The 22,019-nt window shown below is 35.5% G+C and overlaps 1 protein-coding gene and 1 long non-coding RNA gene across 3 annotated transcripts in view; one reads left to right on the top strand and one right to left on the bottom strand.

The window, feature by feature from the left end:
• The window catches only part of LOC147915797 (uncharacterized), an 87,450-nt gene that overhangs the window by 62,055 nt on the left and 3,376 nt on the right, over window positions 1-22,019 (bottom strand). The window lies entirely within an intron of this gene.
• Window positions 1,565-20,217, top strand: APELA (apelin receptor early endogenous ligand). 2 transcript variants are annotated; one of them, XR_015553785.1, is made up of 4 exons: window positions 1,565-1,908; window positions 3,267-3,356; window positions 6,782-6,925; window positions 18,515-20,217. XR_015553785.1 is itself a non-coding variant. In XM_014789867.2 (3 exons), exons 1-2 carry the CDS (start codon window positions 1,836-1,838, stop codon window positions 3,353-3,355), a joined length of 162 nt encoding a protein of 53 aa, XP_014645353.1. In that variant the 5' UTR covers window positions 1,571-1,835; the 3' UTR covers window position 3,356; window positions 18,515-20,217. The 2 variants fall into 2 exon arrangements, 1 of the variants encoding a protein (XP_014645353.1); XM_014789867.2 differs by lacking the exon at window positions 6,782-6,925 and having other exon boundaries at window positions 1,571-1,908.

The following is a 22,019-nucleotide window of genomic DNA, read 5'->3' as shown; positions in this document are numbered from 1 at the left end:
AATCATATGCTCAGGTTGCTAAGAACTATGGTAACTTTTATCACTGAGGATAAGGCGGAACTACTATATATCTTCCACAGTACTTGCTTACATTGGCCATATTCTAGGAGTTCATTGTTGATCATGTGGTAATGAAATATAAAAATTGTAATCAATACCTGCAGTCTATGGTAGTCACCTTTTTATCCATAAAGAAATCTCACTAATATACCTTTGAATAGACTTAAACCTTGGCCTGAGGTTATACTGCCAAAATCTATATTGGTTTCCTGTTGGTTTGCTTGATTGAACACTCAACTTTGTTAGCTTCCTGTTTTCCAGTATGCTATACTGAGAGACTTGCAGGGGAAGTAACAATCTGAACAAACCCTTTGCCATTCATGAAGCACTTTTATATCATGAGTCCAAACTCTTGTATTCAATTGATTTTATGGAGCAATATACAAATGCAGCATAGAAAGGTAGTACCTTTTAACACTATGCTTCCAGGCTCTAAATGGGCAAATAGTCTTTGGATTTTAAGAAAGTGATTTTAAGAATTTCTGTATGCTATTGTCTGTTATAAAGTACATGCATAACTAGGCAGGCAGGGAATTTTATAGACTGACTTGTAAGATCAAGACAAACTATGCACTAACTTCAAACCCCAGGAAGCCCAACGTTGTGTACCTACTATCTGAATTTAGAGAAGCCAAATGCAACAAAATTCCTGGCAGTACTAACAAGTTGCATATGCTTTAGATTTGGTATTTTGGCTCTACTTGTATTTCAGAGTGTATCTGCACTATCCTTTAGGTTAACTTTATAGAAAGGACAGTGATTTCCATTTATAACAGCTACATATGACAGACAAGGAAGCACTTAAAAAAATATCTTGGTGTATGTGTGCAAAAGACAACACTAGGCTGTTTTTATGTCTTCTGGATTCATTGGGAGATGAACTGAGTTCTTTTTCCATCTCTAATTTGTGTGCCTGCAATATATTAGCCTGGTATTCCACCACATGTAAATTTTTTAACAGAACACAGATTTCTGAGTTTGGGGCTCGCCTGAACTTCCTTTTTTAAAATACTGGAAGTATTGCAAATGAAAATGATCTCCATTACTTTTTAAATTGCATTTTACAAAATAAAAACAAAACATTTTTCAGATTTATTTCAGAACATTCAAAACCCCAGGAATGTTTATTGATATAAACCCACATAGATTAAGCAATTTGGAGATTTAGGGTAAATAGCCACCACTTTGTAGTAGTTTTGGTAAAGAGAAAGCATTTCAGCACATGTTCTGCCACAAAGCATTTGGGAGTCTTAAGTTAGAGCTTCAGAATTCCTTCTGAAAAGGACAAAAGAGAGACTTCCTGTCATTTCCATTGGTTTCTGCATGTGGGACCAATATGGGCAATGCAAAGTTTAAACAGATGCAAATGATGAGGGGAGGAGGCAATGCCATGCCTTGTTTTACATATTTCTCCAAATCCAGATTGAATTTAAGTCAGCCTCTCATCGGAGCTTCCAGAGTAGACTTCCACTGAAGTTCCAGCACGCTTGAATGGTTTGTTTCACCAATATTTGCTTATGGAAATAAAGGGGAGTAACGGGCGAAGGAGGAGAGGAGTGGAGGAGGGGTCTGAGGCCGAGGGAGGCTCTGACCACAGCACAGCGCACCAGTAACCTTGTCTGATGTGATCATTAACCTTTCTGGAAAACGCGGCTGGTCGTTCTCTGAGGTTTGTCATTAGAATGTGAGGAGAGCCACACAGATACTGCATAGACTATTCAAAGACTGTTTAGTTTACTTTGAGAGCTGTTGCTCCTACTTAGTGTGGCAGAAAAATGCGACTTCAACAGTTCTTTTTTGTATTTTTAATTTTTATGATGAGTCTTCTTATCAACGGGCAGAGACCAGGTAGGATTTTGATCCATTTGTACCCAGTAACTTGTTTTTATGCCTGTTTGGGTCCTCGGGCCTCTGAGCGTGATTGTGTTTATGTTGAAAATCATCTAGGCGTGTTTGCGGTTATTGGCGGTGAGTGCCTGGGATTTTGGAAGTATGCTATCTGTCTTGTTAGGTCCATTCGTAGGATACTTTAAAAAATAACTGGATTTTTAAATGATGATAAATATTTTACCACTATTTTTCTAAATTCAAAGAAAACTGATCTTTGTTTGTTGTCCTTCTAAGTAAAAAGAAATGAGAATGTTTGGTCTAGTCGCTACAGAGCTAAACAAACTTATAGATTTTTAGACAAAATGCAAAATCCAAAGCAATTTATTAAAAGAGCATGTTGCTTGCTGGAGTGGGGCAACGTTAACTGAATTAACAATATATAAAAATCGTAATGTACAAGATGCAGATGACATCTTAAAACAGGTCAATAGCTGTTATTTCTAGTTATATAATTAGATGTGTCCCTTAAAACAAAAAAGTGCCAATTTTAGTATTGTATTTATAGAGCCAAAAAAATGTCAAAAATATACATGGTCAGGATAATTAACGTTAATTTACTTAACACGTGTTTCAAGGATGATATCAGTTGTGTCGCTCTTAACCAATAGGGATTTAGTAAGCAGAGTTATTCTAATGTGCTTTTACTTCAAAACCAAATATCTAAGATTTCAAAGCACTGGCAAGTAAAAAAATTAGAAAGTTTCTAACTCAATAAAAAGCAAACCCAAATTTAAATAGAAAGGTGATAATGTTTATATGCAAACGTTAGATTATTCGCTTAGTAATATACATCTCCATTTAGAACAGAAAATGCTGCATAATTGGTTAAAAATTCAGTCTCTGCCTGTTTAGTTAATCAGAAGTTTGATTACTGAAGTTATTGCAAATGATGTCCCCTGGTCTGCCTTTTCACAGAAATAAGAAAAAAGTTCCCAATCAGCAGCTGATCTCTTCTTACTGCTTATAGCGATTGCTATTCAAATCATTCCTGCTTTTCTGAAATACAGAACACCTGGGACAATGTTCTTGTAAAATATTTGTGATTAATTCACTACATAAAATAAAAGGTCTAGGAGCATTTAAAAAGAAATTGTGTAGAAGGAGGAGGATATTACTATGAGATCCTGCCATTAACATGAACTGTTAGGAATGCACCTTGTGTATTTCATCACATTATTTTTTTATGTCACCATCACATCTGAACAAATAGCAAATAATCACAGTATAATTTGGATCCAAAATATTCCCTTACATTCTCCAGATTAAACAATTAATTTTCTAAAAAATGCTCCTAATATTTCCCTTTTTTTCCTCAGCTAATTTGGCAATGAGAAGAAAATTGTACAGACACAACTGCGTTCAGAGGAGATGCATGCCTCTCCACTCACGAGTGCCCTTCCCCTGAGGTATTTCCGATAGAAAATAGTTTTCCTACATTTAGGCAATGTTCTAGATTAGATATATCAAAGAATGTTTATTCATATTTTGTAATCTGTGATAATGGCTGTACGGTGATGTCAGTTTCAGGGATGCATACTTACAAAACAAAACCGTGAAATGACATGATGTTTGGGAATTGCTTTAGTTGTCTAATGGGAGAGATGAGGAAAATGTAGGAGAATCTTGAGAACTGTCAAATCTGAGTGATAGTTATATATGAATTAATACTATTGTGTGTCTGACAATTATCATAATTAAAAAATCAGCAGGAGAATATCATTATGAAAGTATCTTTAAACATGTATTTTGAAAAACACTCAGTAGCTCCCTATGTTATTCAGAACAAGCACATTTCCTGTTAAGGCCACTGCAGGCTTGAAAGCATTTGGACATATTTGCCCAACACCAAATGAATGATGTACTAGCCTCAATACTTCACAGTTTATTTTTCCTGAAAATATTTCTTTTAATATACAAAATCAACTTAATATTAATGGCATGGCAGCATTCCAGCTTCACTCTTAGAACTGGTCTTGTTGGTTGCATCTTTAAGGATAAATTGAGAATAGAATTTTGCTGGTCTCTTTTTTTTTTTTTTTTTTAACATTCACTGAAAGGCCAATGATTTATATCATCACCATCACCAGTAATACTGCTTGAGTCATTTAACTTCAAACACTGCCCAAGTTTAAGTTGCTTCATACTAAAAAAATAACTTGGCATTCCATTGTAACAATTTTAAGCTCTTGAATTCATATAGAATATATTTCCCTAAAAAAAAAAAAAATGCCGTAGAAATACCCCTCAGCTGGTTAACATACACAGGTAATTGCTAAATTGGCTTATTCAGTTGGCCTATAGATTGTAGCGTTTATGGCACTATTCATTCAGAGGAAAGAATGGTTGCTATGCCTATTGTTTGATACGTGCTTTTCAAACTCAGTGAAAGCCCTGTTTGTAGTAAGACATTAAATGAAAGAAGGGCAACTCAGTGTAACAAGCATTTATCAAGAGGAGTAAGACAAAAAACCAAGTTTCTCTACACCTGTATCTGTAACAAATTACTCTTTGCTATCAAAATATGAAAAACAAATTTGACGGAGGAATCTAGAAAGATACAATAGAAGTTCTTGAGAAGCCATTTAATAGGGACTAAAACATGTTTTAAAAAGATTTTATATGTTAAAAAGTCCTTTGGTGTGTGTCGATAATGCATTTCAGTCTCACATATAAATAATGGTAAAATCTGAATTTAGGAGGAGTGGAGAAGGTCAAGATTTTCCCAGCACTCCTCCACAAATAACAAAGAGGAGAGGAGGCATTTCACAGTAGCAAGGGAATTCCTACATCTAGAGAAAGATACCTTGCATAATGTGGATAAAAGCCCTTAGTCAGCCACAAATTATATTGACTTTCTCCACAAACCACCTGCCATAAAAACCAGGGTTCCAAGTAAACAAGATAGAGTAGTGAAATTTGAATTGTCTAAGTTAAGAAAAATTTTGACCCATAAACCAAATTTGTAAACCAAAGGGAAATTTAAATAAAAGCCATATAAACCATTGAATGATAGCAATCCTTTACAAAATTTGACTGATCAGCTTTAAAGAACTGCTCAGTTTACAGCATCCATTTTCTCAGTGTTTGGACTAGTCCTACATTCCAGCTACAGTTCTTTGAAGAATATATAAGTTACATTTCGGAATCTAGCAATAGTATAAAAGCCAATGCAAGATAAAACATTAAGATAATTTCCCAAGATCTTGCTCAACCAGTGTTATAAAGTGCTACCTTCAAATTTGATAGCATAAATCTCACTGTCCTAAATACTTGGACATTTTTAATATCTTGCAACAAAGGTACTTTGACAACTAGTTAAAGGTGCTATAGACCTAGTTAGTGGAACTTGAAGGCAGAAGCTCCCTTTCATTTATCCCCCTCTGTTTCCTACATGATTTAGATAAAAACACATGTGGTTATTTGATTCAGTTAGGGTCAAGTAAGACTGTAAAAGGATAGGTAAGGTAAACAGTTGACTTTAGAAGTTTTCCAGATTAACTCTTTAGAGTGGTTTAGGCTTAGCTCATTTACTAGGAATGTCCTATTATCTTGACTCTGTCCATTTTTCTCGCTCCTAGAGTCTACCTCAGTGATCTTCAGTGTGATTTCCTAACCTGTACAATTGAGTTAATTAAACGGAAAATCTAAGCTGTATAAAATTCATTTTCTTGATTTTTTTTTTTTTTTTTTTTTTTTTTTTCACCTTCAGCACTAAGTGAATTAGAGTAGAGGCAAGCAAGAGAAAGGGTGTCAGGAAATCTAAGCTTACAGGTTAATGTGAGAGCAGTAGAGTGGAAAATGAGGTAGGGACCTTGGATTCTAATGATCTCCCCTTCCAATAGTAAAATCTCACTACATTAATGCTTTTATTTATAAATATGTACTCTAGATAACTACATATCCTATTAATGCATACTCATCTAGCTTTTTAATAATAATTGTGATACACGTTCGTGGTGTAAAATTTTTTTCTAACAGTATGGAAGAATGTAAAGTGAAAAGTAAGAGTCTTCCACCCTACTCCTTGAGAACACCCTATTCTGTTCCCCATTTTCACTCCCCAGAGGTAACAGCTGTGAAGAGACTTTTGGTAAAGGTACCTTTTAATACGTTATTTTAAATTGAGACCAACTAATTTTCTCTTGCCCCCCTGATTACCATTCAAAATACAAGTGCTTCTAGTTCTCTCTTTTCTACCTTATTCTTCCCCCTTCAAAGTCACAGGCTTCTGACCCCCTTGACCAGACCTCTGCCCTGCCTCCCAACTTTTTTTGCAACTCTCCTGTTGTCTTGGCTCTTCTCTCTCCGTTCTGCCTTAACTGAAAGCCACAGAATCCACACTTTAGTGGAACGCTTCGTCTCCAACTTTAGCACGGCTCTCTGGGAAGAACTCTTCTGCTTACTTTCAGGCACCTCTGACTCCCCTTCAGTCACATTTCAAACCTTTAATGACCTCTAGTTTCCTTAAGCTTCTTAACCTCCTTTTCCATCTCACAGCAAGGGATAACTCCTTCTCAGCGAACAGCCCGTCTGCTCTCTTTTTTTCATCTCAGTTACCACTATCTCAGTGCCTCTTCTCTCTCTCCAACTTGACTTTAACACTTTAACTGATCACTCCAGACTTCACTTCTCATTGTGGAAAGTCCATTTTTTGTTTTATCCTCTAATCTCTCTAAACTGTAAATCCAATCATGTCACACCTTGATTAAAATTCTCAACTGTCCCTGTGGTCTTCAGGACAGTGAGAACTCCCATAATTTAACAAACAACACCTTACAAAATGTACCTCTCCAGCATCATCTGTCACCTCTTCTCCTTTTCCCTCTCTCAGAGGGAATAAGAAAGAATTAAGACTGTTTGGACTGCATGGATGGAGCTCTGGCCACACAGTTCACTCACTGGAGATCATTGATAAGTCATTTATCCTCTTTAAGCCTCCCTCTACTTCCAGACCTGCAAAATGGAGCTAGTAATGGTATGTACCTTATCATAACCATACCACGCACGTAGTAAGTGCTAAATAGATAGTAGCCAAGGTTATTATTATTACTATTACTTTAAAGTCAGTCTGTTCTTCACCTCTTGCTGTTCCTCAAGCTACATTTCTGCCTGCAATGTCCTTTCTTTACTCTTTTTCTGACTGTCAATTCATCCCTCAAGAAACCTGCCCTGATTTTGATACCTCTACCAATTGTATTAGATGCCCACTTTTTGCTCTCAGCACCATTAGCATACTTCCTTCAAAGTACTTGACTCATTGCATTGTAATAATATGTGTTAACTGACTGTACTCCTCCCCTCCTTCCTCAGCATGCTGTAAATTCCCTGAAGGCAGATTGTGGGTATTTTGACTTTGTTAAATTAACATTTGTTAAGTGGAGCACAGAGTACAGAATGGTGAGCCAAGGTGAGCCTTAGTTCAACAGCTAACCACAAGGTAAATTGAAATAGAGAAGTTTATTACTCAGGGCTCCTGGGAGAAGTAAACAGCACACCTGGAGGGGCCACATAGGAAGGTCAGAGCAGAATGAAGAAAGAGACAGGACTTGGGGCATATGCCTTTATTAGGGTCTGTAGGTGGAATGCTTTGGGGTTCCTGGGCTAGGGTCAGATTGGTCAATTCAAACCAAAAGAGTGCGGTTTTGGTAAGCCACAGGAGTCTTATCTAAGGGGCACATAAGGTATACAGGCCCTGGGAGGCAAGAGAGACTATTGATCACGAGGGCTGTTGGGGAAGTCATATCAGGAACTTACATTTGCTCATGACTCTGAGGCTGCTATCCAGGGTATGAGCTTGCATGAGGGACTAGTGTCAGTTTAAAGTCCTTACAAGACACTTGGCCAAACAAAATGGATGCTGAGGCAATAATCCCATGGAGTAGCTTAGCTAAACTCGCAACGGTGGGTTGTATTTATCTTTGTATCTTCAGCTGAAAAGAATGCCCAGAGTACAGCATTCCATTAATGTTTCTAAAAGAAATGAAACTTTCATATATTATCTTAGAATTTAAGACTTACTATCATCAGATCCCAGCACACATTTTCAGCTTTATTTCCTAATATTAACTGCCGAACTGAACTCGGATTTCCTGTCTCTGTGCGGGAAGTGTTTTCTTGTCCAAGCATTCTTTCCCTCATCTCAAGTTCAAACCTTTCCCCTACCCCCAGGCTTCTCTTCAAATTCCATTTTTTATGAGGCCCACCCTGATCCAATTAGCTTAAAATAATATTCCACTATCTCTTGACAATCACAGTATTTTTATTAGTAGGTTTTTGAGCCATTTATCATATTCTACTTTATTTCATCGTATTTTTATCAGTATTGGAATGTGAATTCCTTAAAGGCAAGACTTGGCCCTGAAAGCTTAGAGTGTAAACCTTTACAATGTGTGAATGGCCTGAGAGTAGCCTGAACTATGGGGGATTCCTGCGTGGACTATATCTATAGGATGTTGACAATACAGAAAATTATTGTTATCTCAAAAAATCATAGTCCAGTATCCAAAGATCATACTCAGGGAAAATCCCTAATGTTCCCAATTTACTGATGAAATAAAACTTCTCTAAAGATTACAATGCTTTAATGATGGTATATTATATATATTAAGTATTGAATACATAAATATATATAAATATAGTCGTGTTATATATTATATATTATTATAATAAAATATATATTCCCCTATACAAAATACAACATGATGGACTAAAGACTAATTTCAGAGTTTTCTTCACTTTGGAAACTGATTTCTCATTACAAACTGTGTAATTATTCTGTAGCTATTTAGAGTAGCTGATCTTTATCATGTTTAGGAATCTAAAATTTCTTTGTAGCATGACTTTTTTTGCTGAGGAAGATTTGCACTGAGCTAACATCCACTACCAATCTTCCTCTTTTTGTATGTGAGCTGTCACCACAGCATGCCCACTGACAGAAGAGTGGTGTACGTCTGTGCCCAGGAACCAAACCCGGGCCACCGAAGCGGAGCACGTCAAACTCAACCACTAGGCAACCGGGGCTGGCCCACCTAAGTCTTTTGTCTTTAGTTTGTTCTCAGTTTTGTATTCAATTAGTGACCTAATGATATTAGATTAATGTTATTATTACATAGCAGTAAGGTATTTGAAAAATATATTATTCTTAGATAACAGAAAGAGAATATTTATTGGTTTTCAGGTGACTTGAGAAAAATGAAATCACTTATTATTCACTATTTTAATGCATTTCACTCTTGGATGTATTTTTAAAAAATAGTGGTGTATGGTATCGAATGCCACAATTCTTTCAAAACTGTCAATAATACCAAATGCCCAGATGAATTCTAAACTTCCTGATCTTAATAAAATTATAAGCAATTATCACCAGAAACCTTCAAATTCTTGTCAGATTATTTACAATCCCTCAGAATATTGTTAATTTATAATCAAAATCCTTAATAGTTTACCTGTTACCACTGAGAATATTTATAAATATTTATAAATAAAATAATTAATAATGCGGTGGTCTAGTGGTTAATATTTGATACTCTCACCACTGAGGCCCAGGTTCTTTCCCACTCAGGGAACCACACCACCTGACAGTCTGTCGGTTGTCATACTGTGGTGGCTGCATGTTGCTGTGATGCTGAAAGCTATGCCACCAATATTTCAAATACCAGCGGGGTCACCCATGATGGATGGGTATCAGCAGATCTTCCAGACTAAGACATTAGGAAGAAGGACCTGGCCACCCACTTCTGAAAAAAATTGGCCATGAAGACCCTATGAATAGCAGTGTAGCATTGTCTGATACAGCGCTGGTAGGTGAGAGGATGGCACGAAAAGATCAGGCAGGGTTCTGCTCTGCTGTACACAGGGTCGCTAGGAGTCTGAATCAACTCGATGGCATAACAAATTAATAATGCAAACCACATATCTTCTACTTTGTTAAAATTTTATTAGTGAAGAAAATTAGACGTAATGCACAGGCTTTCGCAAGACCTCCTTCTCTAGGTTTCAGCCATGCACACCCATTCATGCCAGGAGCTTGGTCAGCCACTGCCAGTATTCCAACCTCATCAGGCCTTCCAGAGTATTGACCATCCTTCTCCAGATCCACTGGTCCTCTCTAGTCTTCCCTTTCTCCAGCTAAGATTCTATAATTCATTATTTCCATAATTGCTGTCAATATTACAGGTTTTCTTGCTCCTCTGTCTTCATCTCATTGTTCTGAAAGAATCAAGAAGTCTTCATCCAGGCATGTTATTGCTGCTGGAGAATATACAAGAAGTCAGATTGGAAACATTTTTAAATTTATCATCTCCAATCTGTTAGTCCTTCACACTGTCCAGCAAACCTGCTACATTTCTATGGTCAACTTGCTGCTTTGCACTCCACAATAACTGTTTCTAGCTTTTTCTCCACACCTTAAATTTCTGACGATTATCTTCTTCATTTCCAGCAGATGGCGTTGTCATAGAGAAAAGAGAAGTCATCAGATGGTATATCACTCAACTTCCCAGTGGCAAACTAGAATCCCATCTAATCTACCTCCCACCCTGCCCACCCCCATCCACTTCTTCCTTCTTGGTGCCACGGAAGGCGTGACCATTCCTCCATCCATGTTATGGATCCCTTCACTTCCCACTTTCTCAGGAATCTGAAACTGCCACTTACATATTTTCTTCATTCTCTTTGCCCTCTGGATCATCTTGTCAGCATCTCAACCCACTCGAATCTGTTTTATCCCTTCTTTAAAATAGCCGTCAATCTTCATGTTTCTAAACAGACATTTTTTAGTCTTCCTTCTGATTTCTCAGAATTTAGCAACTGACTATTCGGTCTGCCAAAATCCCTTCCTTTAAATTCCAGGACACCACACTTTTCTGCTCAATTCTTGCCTGACCCTCTGGCTCATAGGCAGGCTTAATCTTACCTATGAAGACTTGCAGATGAAGTTTCTCTCTGCTCTCTCCTGCTCTGTTTCAGCCATTCCTTTGGCCTCAAGTACCTCCCTACACAGGGGGGAAAAAAGAAGACCATCCAAATGAGAATAAGCAAAGCCTATTTATTCAGAGCTTGCTACATCAAGGGAGTCAGCCACCATCGCTTGCATTTGGCAGAGGACCAAACACACTCAGGGGAGTGAGAAAGCTTTATAGTGAAAAAAGGGGAAGGCTTCAGGTATGATCTAATTGGAGGTTGTTGGTATGGCAGTCTGAGGCAGGCTGCCTTGAAGTGGGGCTTCCTATATGATTGGTTTGGGGAGCATTGGTTTGGGGCTTTCTCTGGTTAGTCTTGAATTGGAATTGGAGGAAGGAGGGGCAGATATCCGGAAGCTGGCAGTTATTAACCAAATCCTCACCATTTGGGGCCAATTGCTGCAGAGGTTATAGTTTGGCTTCCTGGACTGGTTGTTGCAGCTTGTGGTCAGAGTTCTGTTTTAATATATGGTCTGGCCAATGTCCATTTGTATGTTCAGTCTCCCATCTCCAAACCTATTTCATCTCCATCTCACACCACCCAAACCTAACTACAGTCTACTTTGCACCAACCTCCTCATATCCACTTCTGTTTCTCTTTTATCCATTCTTCATATTATAGCTCCACACTGCTTAAGACCCTTTAATGATTCTCATTACTCTTAGGATTAAAGTAAAATTCTTAATGTAACCCACAAAATTATGCATGATCAAGTGCTTCTCTATCTCTCCAACTGTATCTGACTCCCTGTGGCTCTCTGTGAGTTTGTCAAATGTGTCCTCTTCCTTTCCACTTCAGGGCTTTCACATGTTATTTCCTCTGCCGAGGATCTAGGATATTCTTTCCCTTCTCTTCACCTAGTTTATTCCTACTCAATCAAGACTTTGATCAAATATCAGTTCACTTATGTGTGTGTGTGTGTGTACCACATATAAAGTCTCTCATTACACTGGCCTAACAAACTTTGGGAGTGGATTTTGGAGTTCTTTAGGTTGCACGTTTCATTTATATTAAAATTGTGTTAGAGCTTTCAACTTTATACTTACTCCTCTTTTTTCTCTAATAGTAACATTTTTATAGATGCAAAATTTATATATGTGTATATATGATACATACACATATTATTTAAACACATACGTAATGCATTTACTACCTTACCTCTTTACAGGTTGCTGACAGATGTATTTATTTGTAGATATGGAGACAGTCATTTTGAATGACTCTTTAGTATTTCATTGTATGGAAACTTAATTTAACTTGACTCTATTGATGGATACTTATGTTTTATTTATTTATGCTACTTTAAACAAGGGTGCAATGAACATGTATGCATACACCTTTGAACACTTTTACAGTTAAATTCTGACAAAATATTTCTAGAAGTAGAATCACTAGGACATGCATATTCCTAAATTTTTTGAGATATAATTCACATACCATATAATTTACTCATTTAAGGTATACAGTTCAATGGACTATATTCAAGTAGTTGTGCAATCATCACCATAATCAATTTTAGAACATTTTCATCACTCCAAAAAGAAATACCCATACCCATTAGCGGGCATTCTCTATTTTTCCCCAACTCTCTAATCCTAGACAACTACTAACCTGCTTTCTGTCTTTATAGATTTACCTATTCTGAACAGTTCATATAAATAGATACTTATAATTTTTTCTTTTGTGATTGGTTTCTTTAACTTAGTTTAATGTTTTCATGGCCCATCTATGCAGTACTTGTATCAGTACTTCATTCTTTTGTAATGGCTGAATAAAATTCTATGGTATAGAAAAATCAGATTTCGTTTATCCAATCATCTGTTGTTTTTACTATTTGGCTATTAGGAATGATTCTGCTCTGAAAGAGTTTTTGTTTGAAAATATTTTTTCAATTCTTTTTGGTATATACCTAAAAGTGAAATTGCTGGATTATATGGTTGTTCTATGTTTAACGTATTAAGGAACTGCCAAACTGTTTTCCATAGTGGTTGCAGCATTTTACATTCCTACCAGCAGTTTATAAGGGTTCCAATTTCTCCACATTCTCATCAACACTTGTTATTATAGCCATCCTAGTGGATGTGAAGTGGTATCTCCTTGTGATTTTGATTTGCATTTCCTTAATGACTAATGATTTCAAGCATCTTTTTATGTACTTATTGGCCATTTGTCTATCTTCTTTGGAGAAATGTCTATTCAAATCCTTTGCCTATTTTTCACTTGGCTTATTTGTCTTTTTATTGTTGAGTTGTAGGAGTTCTTTATATATTTTGAATACAAGGCCCTTATCAGATACGTGATTTGCAAATATTTTCTTCCATTCTATAGGTTGTCTTTTCACTTTCTTGATGTTGTCCTTGAGCACAAAAGGTTTTAGTTTTGTTAAAATCCAATTTGTCTATTCTTTCTTTGGTTGCTTGTGCTTTGGGTGTCATATTAAAAAACCATTGACTAATCCAATGTCAAAAACATTTACTCCTATATTTTCTTCTAAGAGTTTTGTAGTTTTATCACTTACATTTATGTCTATGATCCATTTTGATTTTGTATATGTTGTGAGGAAGGGGCCCGACTTCTTCTTTTGCATTTGGATATCCAGTTGTTCTAGCACTATTTGTTGAAAACACTATTCTTTTTCCCATTGAATTATGTTGGTACTATTGTTGAAAATCAAATGACCGTAAATGTAAAGGTTTATATATGGACTCTTAGTTCTATTTCATTGATCTACATGTCAACCCTTATGCTTATACTATATGGTCTTGATTATCGTAATATTGTAGCAAGTTTTTAAGTTGGGACATGTGACTCCTCCAACTTTATAGTTCTTCAAGATCATTTTGGTTATTCTGGTTTCCTTGAATTTCCATATGAATGTTAAGATCAGCTTGTCAATTTCTGCAAAGAGCCAGCTGGGATTTGGATAGGGATTGTGTTGAATCTGTAGATCAGTGTGGGAAGTATTGACATCTTGACAATTAACTTTTCCAATCCATTTGATGTATTTCTATTTATTCAGATTTATTTTAATTTCTTTCAGCAATGTTTTTAGAATACAAGTTTTATACTTCTTTTGTTTAATTTATTCCTGAGTATTTTATTCTTTTGATGCTGTTATAAGTAGCATTTTCTTAATTTCATTTTTGAATTGTTCACTGCCAATGTATAGAAATAGAATTGCTTTTTGTTTATTGATCTTGTTTCCTGTAACGTTAGTGAAATTATTGATTTATTCTCATAGTTTTTAGTAGGTTCCTTAGGATTTGCTGTGTAAAACCTCATGTCACCTGCAAATAGAGATAGTTTTTCTTTTTCATTTCTAGTCTGGATGTTTTTTATTTCTTTTTCTTGTCTAATTGCCCTAACTAGAACCTCCAGTACAATGTTAAATAGAAGTGATGAGAACAGATGCCTTATTCCTGATCTTAGATGGAAAGCATTCATTCAGCCTTTCACTATTAAGTATGATGTCAGCTATGGATCTTTGTAGATGACCCATAGCTTCTTCTTCAAATAGAAGGGAAGAAGCTCCCTTCTATTCCTAGTTTGCTGAAAGTTTTTATCATGAAAGACTAGCATTGGGTTTTGTCAACTGTTTTTTCCGTATCTATTGAGATTATTGTGCATTTTTGTTCTTTATTCTATTGAAATCATGCATTACATTAAGTAATTTTTGGATGTTAAACCAACCTTGCATTCTTGGGATAAATCCTACTAGGTATGATGTACTATCATTTTTTATATATTGCTGGATTCAGTGTGCTAGTATTTTGGTAAGGATTTTTGTATCTACATTTATAAGAGATTTTCATCTGTAGTTTTCTTTTCTTGTGATTGCCTTTTCTGGTTTTGGTATCAGGGTAACACTGATCTCACAGAATGAGTTGGGAAGTGTTTCTTCCTATTCTATATTTAGGAAGTGTTTGTGAAGGATTGGTACTAATTATTTAAATGTTTGGTAAAATTTACCAGTGAATTCATCTGGTCTAGGGCTTTTCTTTGTGGGAAGCTTTTTAAATTGCTAATTCAATCTTTTTATTTGTTATACACCTATTCAGATTTTCTATTTCTTCTTGAGTCAGTTTTGGTAGTTTGTGTCTTTCTAGGAATTTCTTCATTATGTCTAAGTTACCTAATTTTTTGGCATACAGTTGTTTAGAATATTTTTTATAATCCTTTTTTTTTTTTACTTCTGTAAGGTCAGTAGTGATGTTTTCTCTTTCATTCCTGAGATTTTTTAGTTTTTTCTTTTTTATTCTTGATCAGTCTAGATAAGGTTCTCCAATTTTGTTGATCTTTTCAAAGGATGAACTTTCAGTTTTGTTGATTTTCTCTATAGTTTTTCCATTCTTTATTTCATTCATTTCTGCTCTAATCCTTGTTATTTTCTTCCTTCTGCTTGCTTTAGGTTTTGTTTGCTCTTCTTTTTCTAGTAGCTTAAGGTGGAATGTTAGTTTATCAATTGAGATATTTCTTCTCTTTTAATATAAATGTTTAGAGTTATAAACTTCCCTCTAAGCACTACTTTAGCTGCATCCCATAACTTTTCATATTCATCTCCAAGTATTTTTTTTATTTCCCTTGTGATTTCTTTTTTGATCTATTAGTTGTTTAGGAGTATGTTGTTAATTTCCACATATTGTTGTAAATTTCCCAAATTTATTTGCTATTGATTTCTAACTTCATCTTATTGATGAGTCATCTATTTCTCCTTTCAGTTCTGTCAGTTTTTGCTTCACGTATTTTGGGGCTCTGTTTTTAGGTGCATATATCTTCTTCTTCTTCTTCTTCTTTTTTTTTTTTTTTTTTGCTGAGGAAGATTCACCCTGAGCTAACATCCATGTCACTCTTCCTCTATTTTGTATGTGGGTCACTGCCACAGCATGGCCACTGATGAGTGGCATAGGTCCAAGCTCAGGAACTGAACCTGGGCCACCAAAGTGGAGCACACAAAACTCAACCACTAGGCTGTGGGGCTGGCCCTATAAAATGTCTTTCTTTGTCCCTAACAACAATTTTTGTCTTAGAGTTTATTTTTTCTATTATTAGTACATCTACTTCAGCTCTCACGGTTGCTGTTTGCATATCTTTTTCTATCCTTTTACTTTCAACCTATTTATGACTTTGAATCTAAAGTGTGTCTCCTATAGAGAACATATAGTTGTATCATGTTTTTTTTAACTCAGTCTGACAGTATCTACATTTTGAATGGATTGTTTAGTAGATTCATATTTAATGTTACTATTGATATGGTATGTTATTATTGATATCTATATGTCTCATGTCTTTTTTTGTTTTTTTGTTCCTCTATTCCTCCTTTATTGCTTTCTTTCACATTAAGTGAATATTTTCCAGTGTAATATTTGAATTCTTTTAATGATTTTTTCACTATTTTTTTTTGAGATCATAATAGTTTATAACATTGTGAAATTTCAGTTGTACATTATTATTTGTCAGTTATCATATATATGTGTCCCTTTACCCCTTATGCCCATCCCCAACCCTCTTCACCTCTGGTAACCACTATTCTGTTCTCTTTGTCCATGTACTTGATTATCTTCCACATATGAGTTTTCACTATTTTTTTTCACTCTGTTATTTTCTTAGTGGTTGCTCTAGGACTTAAACAATATATATCTTAACTAATCAGAATCTACTTCATATTATACTATTTTAAGTCCAGTAAGTTATAGAAATACCTATATAGCTCTATTCTCTCTTCCCCTTTTTAATTCTATTATAGTTATGCATATTACATCTCTATATATTACAAATCCAACTTTGTTATAATTACTTATACAATTTTAGGTCCTTTAAAGCTGAGAGAAGGAGAGGAAGTATACAATTATAGAGTTGTTATATTAGCCTTCTTGTTTACCATTTCTGGTTCTTGGTATTAGTAGATTTTTCCGATGTCTTAGTCTGTTCAGGTTGCTAACAAAGTACCATAGACTAGGTAGCCTATAAGCAACAGAAATTTGTTTCTCATAGTTCTGGAGGCTGGAAATTTCAAGAACAAGGTGCCAGGAGATTTGATGTCTGGTGTGAACCCACTTCTTGCTCCATAGACAGCTGTCTTCTTGTGTCCTCACATGGCAGAAGGGGCAAGTGAGCTCTCCGGGTTCAACTTTATCAGGGCACTAATCTTCATTATGAGGGCTCCACCCTCATGACTCAACCACCTCCCAAAGGCCCCACTTCCAAATACCATCACAGTGCAGATAAGGTTTAAACACATGAATTTTTGGGGAACACAAATATTCAATCTATAGCACTTGAATAAATGTTTCTCCATTTGCTCTATCCCCTTAGGACAATTTCCAGAGAATTTAAATACTTTTTCTTTTTTTAAATAATTTTCACCAGCTATGGTTGTTTCACTGGGAAGAGGGTCCACAGAGCTCCTTATACTCATCATTCTTTAAGTACCTTCCAGGTTATTCATATTTTAAACATTGATACCTAGTGGTAAATTGCTCTCTAGAAAAGCTATACCACTTTACATTTCAAAGAGCAAGTCATGAGGATGCTTATTCCCCATGCTCTTCCCAACACTGGGTGTTATCAAGACTTTTAATCTTTGCCAATATGATAAGCAAAAATAACTATCTCATTTTTATGTTCAAAATTTAGGCAGTCTGAGTTGAGAGATAATTCCTAGAAGAGGCATACCTGCATCTTTTTACTGCTAAATTAGTTACAGTTACCCCACTATGACTGTGAGGAAAATGACATGTGAAGGAGGTGGAAGCTTCCAAAAATGAAGCAAGGGGCTGCCTTCATGTTTTCTGGAGGGGGCCAAAACAAAATGCCTAGGAAAACCATGGCACCAATAATTCTCCTTTTGTAAGAGACTCATTTTTCTCTTTAAAAAATTAGTTATATTTTGCCCTACCTTATATTTAAAACTTATTTCTAAGTATTAATTATTATATGGTCTCATAGCATTAAAAGATTTCTAGGGATCATTTTATCTATTAAATAACATACTCGAAATTAAGATTTTGGTTCTATCTTTTTGTTGGTCTGCTCTAAATAACTGTCTTAGCTGGTATAAATATTAGGAATCAAAATCCAAAATACTAAGAAAAATAGTTGAGACTGCTAATGTGGATCACTGAGCAAATGAAGATTATTAGGTGATAAATAATTTAATGAAAAAATCTCTTCAATAGCATAAATTCAGACTTTTGAAGAAATATAGGCGCTGTATTTACATTGAAAGCTAAGAAAATCTAAAGTTGCTTTCAGGGCCGGCCCCATGGCTTAACGGTTAAGTGCCCGTGCTCCGCTGCTGGCGGCCCAGGTTCGGATCCTGGACGCGCACCAATGCACTGCTTCTCCGGCTATGCTGAGGTCGCGTCCCACATAAAGCAACTAGAAGGATGTGCATCTATGACATACAACTATCTACTGGGGCTTTGGGGGAAAAAAATAAATAAAATTAAAAAAATAATAATAAAGTTGCTTTCAGCACTGAAAAACTCTGGTAAATTTTCATAACTCATTGTCTATTAAAAAAAATTAAGCGTAGGTAAATTGGTCTACTGGATAGCATTTCTTACTAAGATATGTTTCTTTCCCCTTTGCCTTCCAAATATAGATCTTCTCTAGTGAACTTCACCTTGTCTGCCAGAAGAAGAAAAGAAGTGAAGAAAAGATACCCATACACATAATAGTGTGATTGCTTAGAAGTTCCTGTAAGAAAGGAATCATTTGAAAGCATCTGGGATCGTTTATTAGTTTCACAGGATTCTCTTCTTCTTGTTTTCTCTTTAGAGAGAAAATATCATAAATTCAAAAGCAATTCCAGTCTGAAGCACAATTATTTGCCTGCATGACAAAAATCTCTCATCTTTTTCTGCACGTTACTATTTTTACATGGGTTAAAAAGAAAAATACTTTTTAATGTTTTAGAACTCTCTAATTGTAAAAAGTGAGAGAATTTAAAATTTTTCCTTCATATTCTTATAATTCTCTAAAACTATTAAATAACTTTTTATATGTTTGAGTGATTTTTTTAAAAAATGCTGTCTGAAATCAAATACATTAACCACCTGGCTTTGCAGAATAGGGAGAAAATAATTGGTTCATTGATTATTTATATAGAGAGACTAAGAAAGAAGCTACTAATTATTACCAATTTTATATGATAGGCTTTAATGTTTATAAAAGTATTTTTTATTTTGAATAATACCCACTTAAAGTTGTACAAGAAAGTTTGAAATACTAATTGTAGTTCATTTTATTTTATAACTTAAATGTTCGTTTCTGAATCTACTTCTCATAACATAATTATAAGAAGCCAATGTTTGATTTCCTTTGAAGTTCTGTTTTATGGCGTTGATTCATTTATACAGATAGTTTCTTAGAAAGGCCTACTGAACGTTGACATTTAAAACACAGTTATGCTAATGAAGTCTCAAGCAGGGCAATATCTCTTGTCTAACATATGAGTGCTCATCACTCTGCTAGGCTTTGTTTTGGTGCTATTTTGGTGCTGGGGTGGTGAGACATGTAAATAAAAAATCAGAAGGTACTTAGGGATATGATTACCCAAAAGGAAACTATCCTGTCTAATTCTGAATTGTATTGATAATTAGGTGTTTCCAAGTTGTTAAATATGCTCTTAATTTGTATTTATTGAAAGACTGTTAGCTCAGTGCCACAAAGGTTTTATTATATTACTGTAAGTTAATTCCAGATATAAAATTTACAAATTCGTATCCTGACTGGAAACTTTACTTTGTAAACATTATAGAGTAGGAGAAGCCATAAACCATTAACCTTTACTTTGCTAAAATAAAAGATTGGGCTTAACATATAAAGAATTTGAAATACAAATTCTGACATCATGGAGTTTGTATCCCTTTCATAGCTTATTAACGGTGTCTTTTAGGATGGAAGGTGCTTATATAAAGCACTGTAATTAAATTTACACACAAAAGATGTTTTATGAAATGTGTTACTTCATTATTTAAATTTGATATTTTGGGGAAATTCTAAATGATTTTCTGGATAAATTATAATTCCTTTACACAAGTGTATTTCAGTAGAAACATAAGCTATTGTCAATTATATTTATGTTTAAAACGTACTTGTTTACATACTTTGGACAAAAGGAAAACAATATTTTGTACAGTTCAGATACATTTCATTTAATACAAGCATATCCTTTTTTCAAGTACAGATTCTCACAGTCACAGAAGTTAAAAACTAGCCACACCACAGTAAGATAATTAAATGGTTATAGATTTCTGCTCATACAACTTCAATAATTGTTCAATAAAACATTCAGTGATTTGAGTGTCTAGTTGTCCTTTGCATAAGGAATGTTCAGAGTGTTGAACACAGCATGGAAGAAATGTTCCTGATGCTTGTCTCTATTTCCATTGTTTGTTCCTTTCAAATGAGGCATTTAAGACTGAACAGCCTTGGGGCCACCCAATGGCACAGCGGTTAAGTGCGCGTGCTCTGCTTCAGCGGCCTGGGGTTCCCAGGTTTGGATCCCCGGCATGCACCAACACACTGCTTGTCAACCCATGCTGTGGCGGCGTCCCATATGAAGTAGAGGAAGATGGGCACAGATGTTAGCCCAGGGCCAATCTTTCTCAGCAAAAAGAGGAGGATTGGTATCGGATGTTAGCTCAGCGCTAATCTTCCTCACCAAAAAAAAAAAAAAAAAAAGAAAGAAAAAGACTGAACAGCCTTGATATATTCCCAGCCACTGCAGATCTTTTACTTAATTTAAGATTATCAAAATCTATAAAAACTCGACAACCAGTGGCATGTATGCTGAAAGTGGCATACCTGAACAAGTCCGTGACAATGGAGCCATATTTTATTCACTGGGGAGGTGGAAGGAGAAATTAGAGGAGTGTCAAATTTGTGTACTTTAAACTTAACCTTCTCTATGATTTGGTGTTTGTTTTTTTTCTATTAAAGGTTCTTTGTAATTTCTAACATTTTCAGAACACAAAGGAAAAGAGATTTTATATAGTTTAATCAAGATGGTGACAGGGATCAGAAGTAATGGTCCACCTCAATTCGGGGCCATGGGGTGAGTTAATGAAGTGGAGCAGATGGAGAGCAGTGGACCAAAGAAGAGTTGTAAATGTTGATTCCTTCTTTCTTGGCTCAGTTCCTTCCAAACGCTGTGAAATCAGTGAGGTCTTTGGTCCCATTTCTGCACCATTTTTACTCTCCTTAACAGGGCCAGGAGTAGAATAAGAGGGCACAGAATTTAAGGCTGTGCCCAAAGCCTCAGTAATCAAGATAAGTAATATCTTAACACCTATTTTTGAAAAAAATAAAAATTAACCCATCCAAACATGCATGAACAAAATATCAAATTTTTAGATAAAGACTGCATGGGCTGAGCCATGTTAGAGCCTGAGGCAAAAGGAAAAAATTAGTAATTCAAATCCCTTGTTTTAGCATATTGGAGCCTGAGTTCCAGCCCTTTGTTTCTTCCCTTTGTTCTCACTTCCCAAAACGACCTCACTCCCTAAACTCTAGATCAATATCCCATTTTCCACTCTTGGTTTCCATCTGGCCAGAATGTTCATGGAAAGCGCATTGGATTGTAGCCCTGACTTCTTTTTACATCTAAGCTCATCCTACTATAAAATCATATGATTGGATTCCAATGAGTCTTGGCAAGAGGAAGTTAAGCTGATGATTTGAGACTCTGGCCCCTGTCAACTGCTCTGCAGAAAAGTCCTATTAGCCTCACCTGAAAGTTCGTCATCTGATTGTACACTAAGAATCCACAAGAACTACCTATAGCATCTCCCGACTCTACACTTCTAGGATTATTACAATACTGTATGTTTTGCAAGTTCTCATAATACCCGATATCAACTGTTTGTGGCACTTGCTACGTAAGTGGCCATATAACATTCCTCAAAGTTTCTAACTTGGTAATGGGCAAGAGTAAAGGATATTTTGATATGTAGCCATTTCTCAGTTTTTCTATTTTTAATGTAACATTTCCTGGGAGGATGTGTTAGCATTCAGTTTCCACCCTATTTTCTTCTCCAGTGAGTTGTAGGCAAAGCGGTTGTGTTTCATAACTCAAATAGTTATGCTTAACTAAATCTGACTTA

The sequence above is a fragment of the Ceratotherium simum genome, chromosome 12, assembly GCF_057802395.1.
Source record: "Ceratotherium simum simum isolate JZ-2026a chromosome 12, ASM5780239v1, whole genome shotgun sequence".
NCBI classification, from domain to species: Eukaryota; Metazoa; Chordata; class Mammalia; order Perissodactyla; family Rhinocerotidae; genus Ceratotherium; species Ceratotherium simum.
This window is presented reverse-complemented; position numbering and strand designations above follow the sequence as displayed.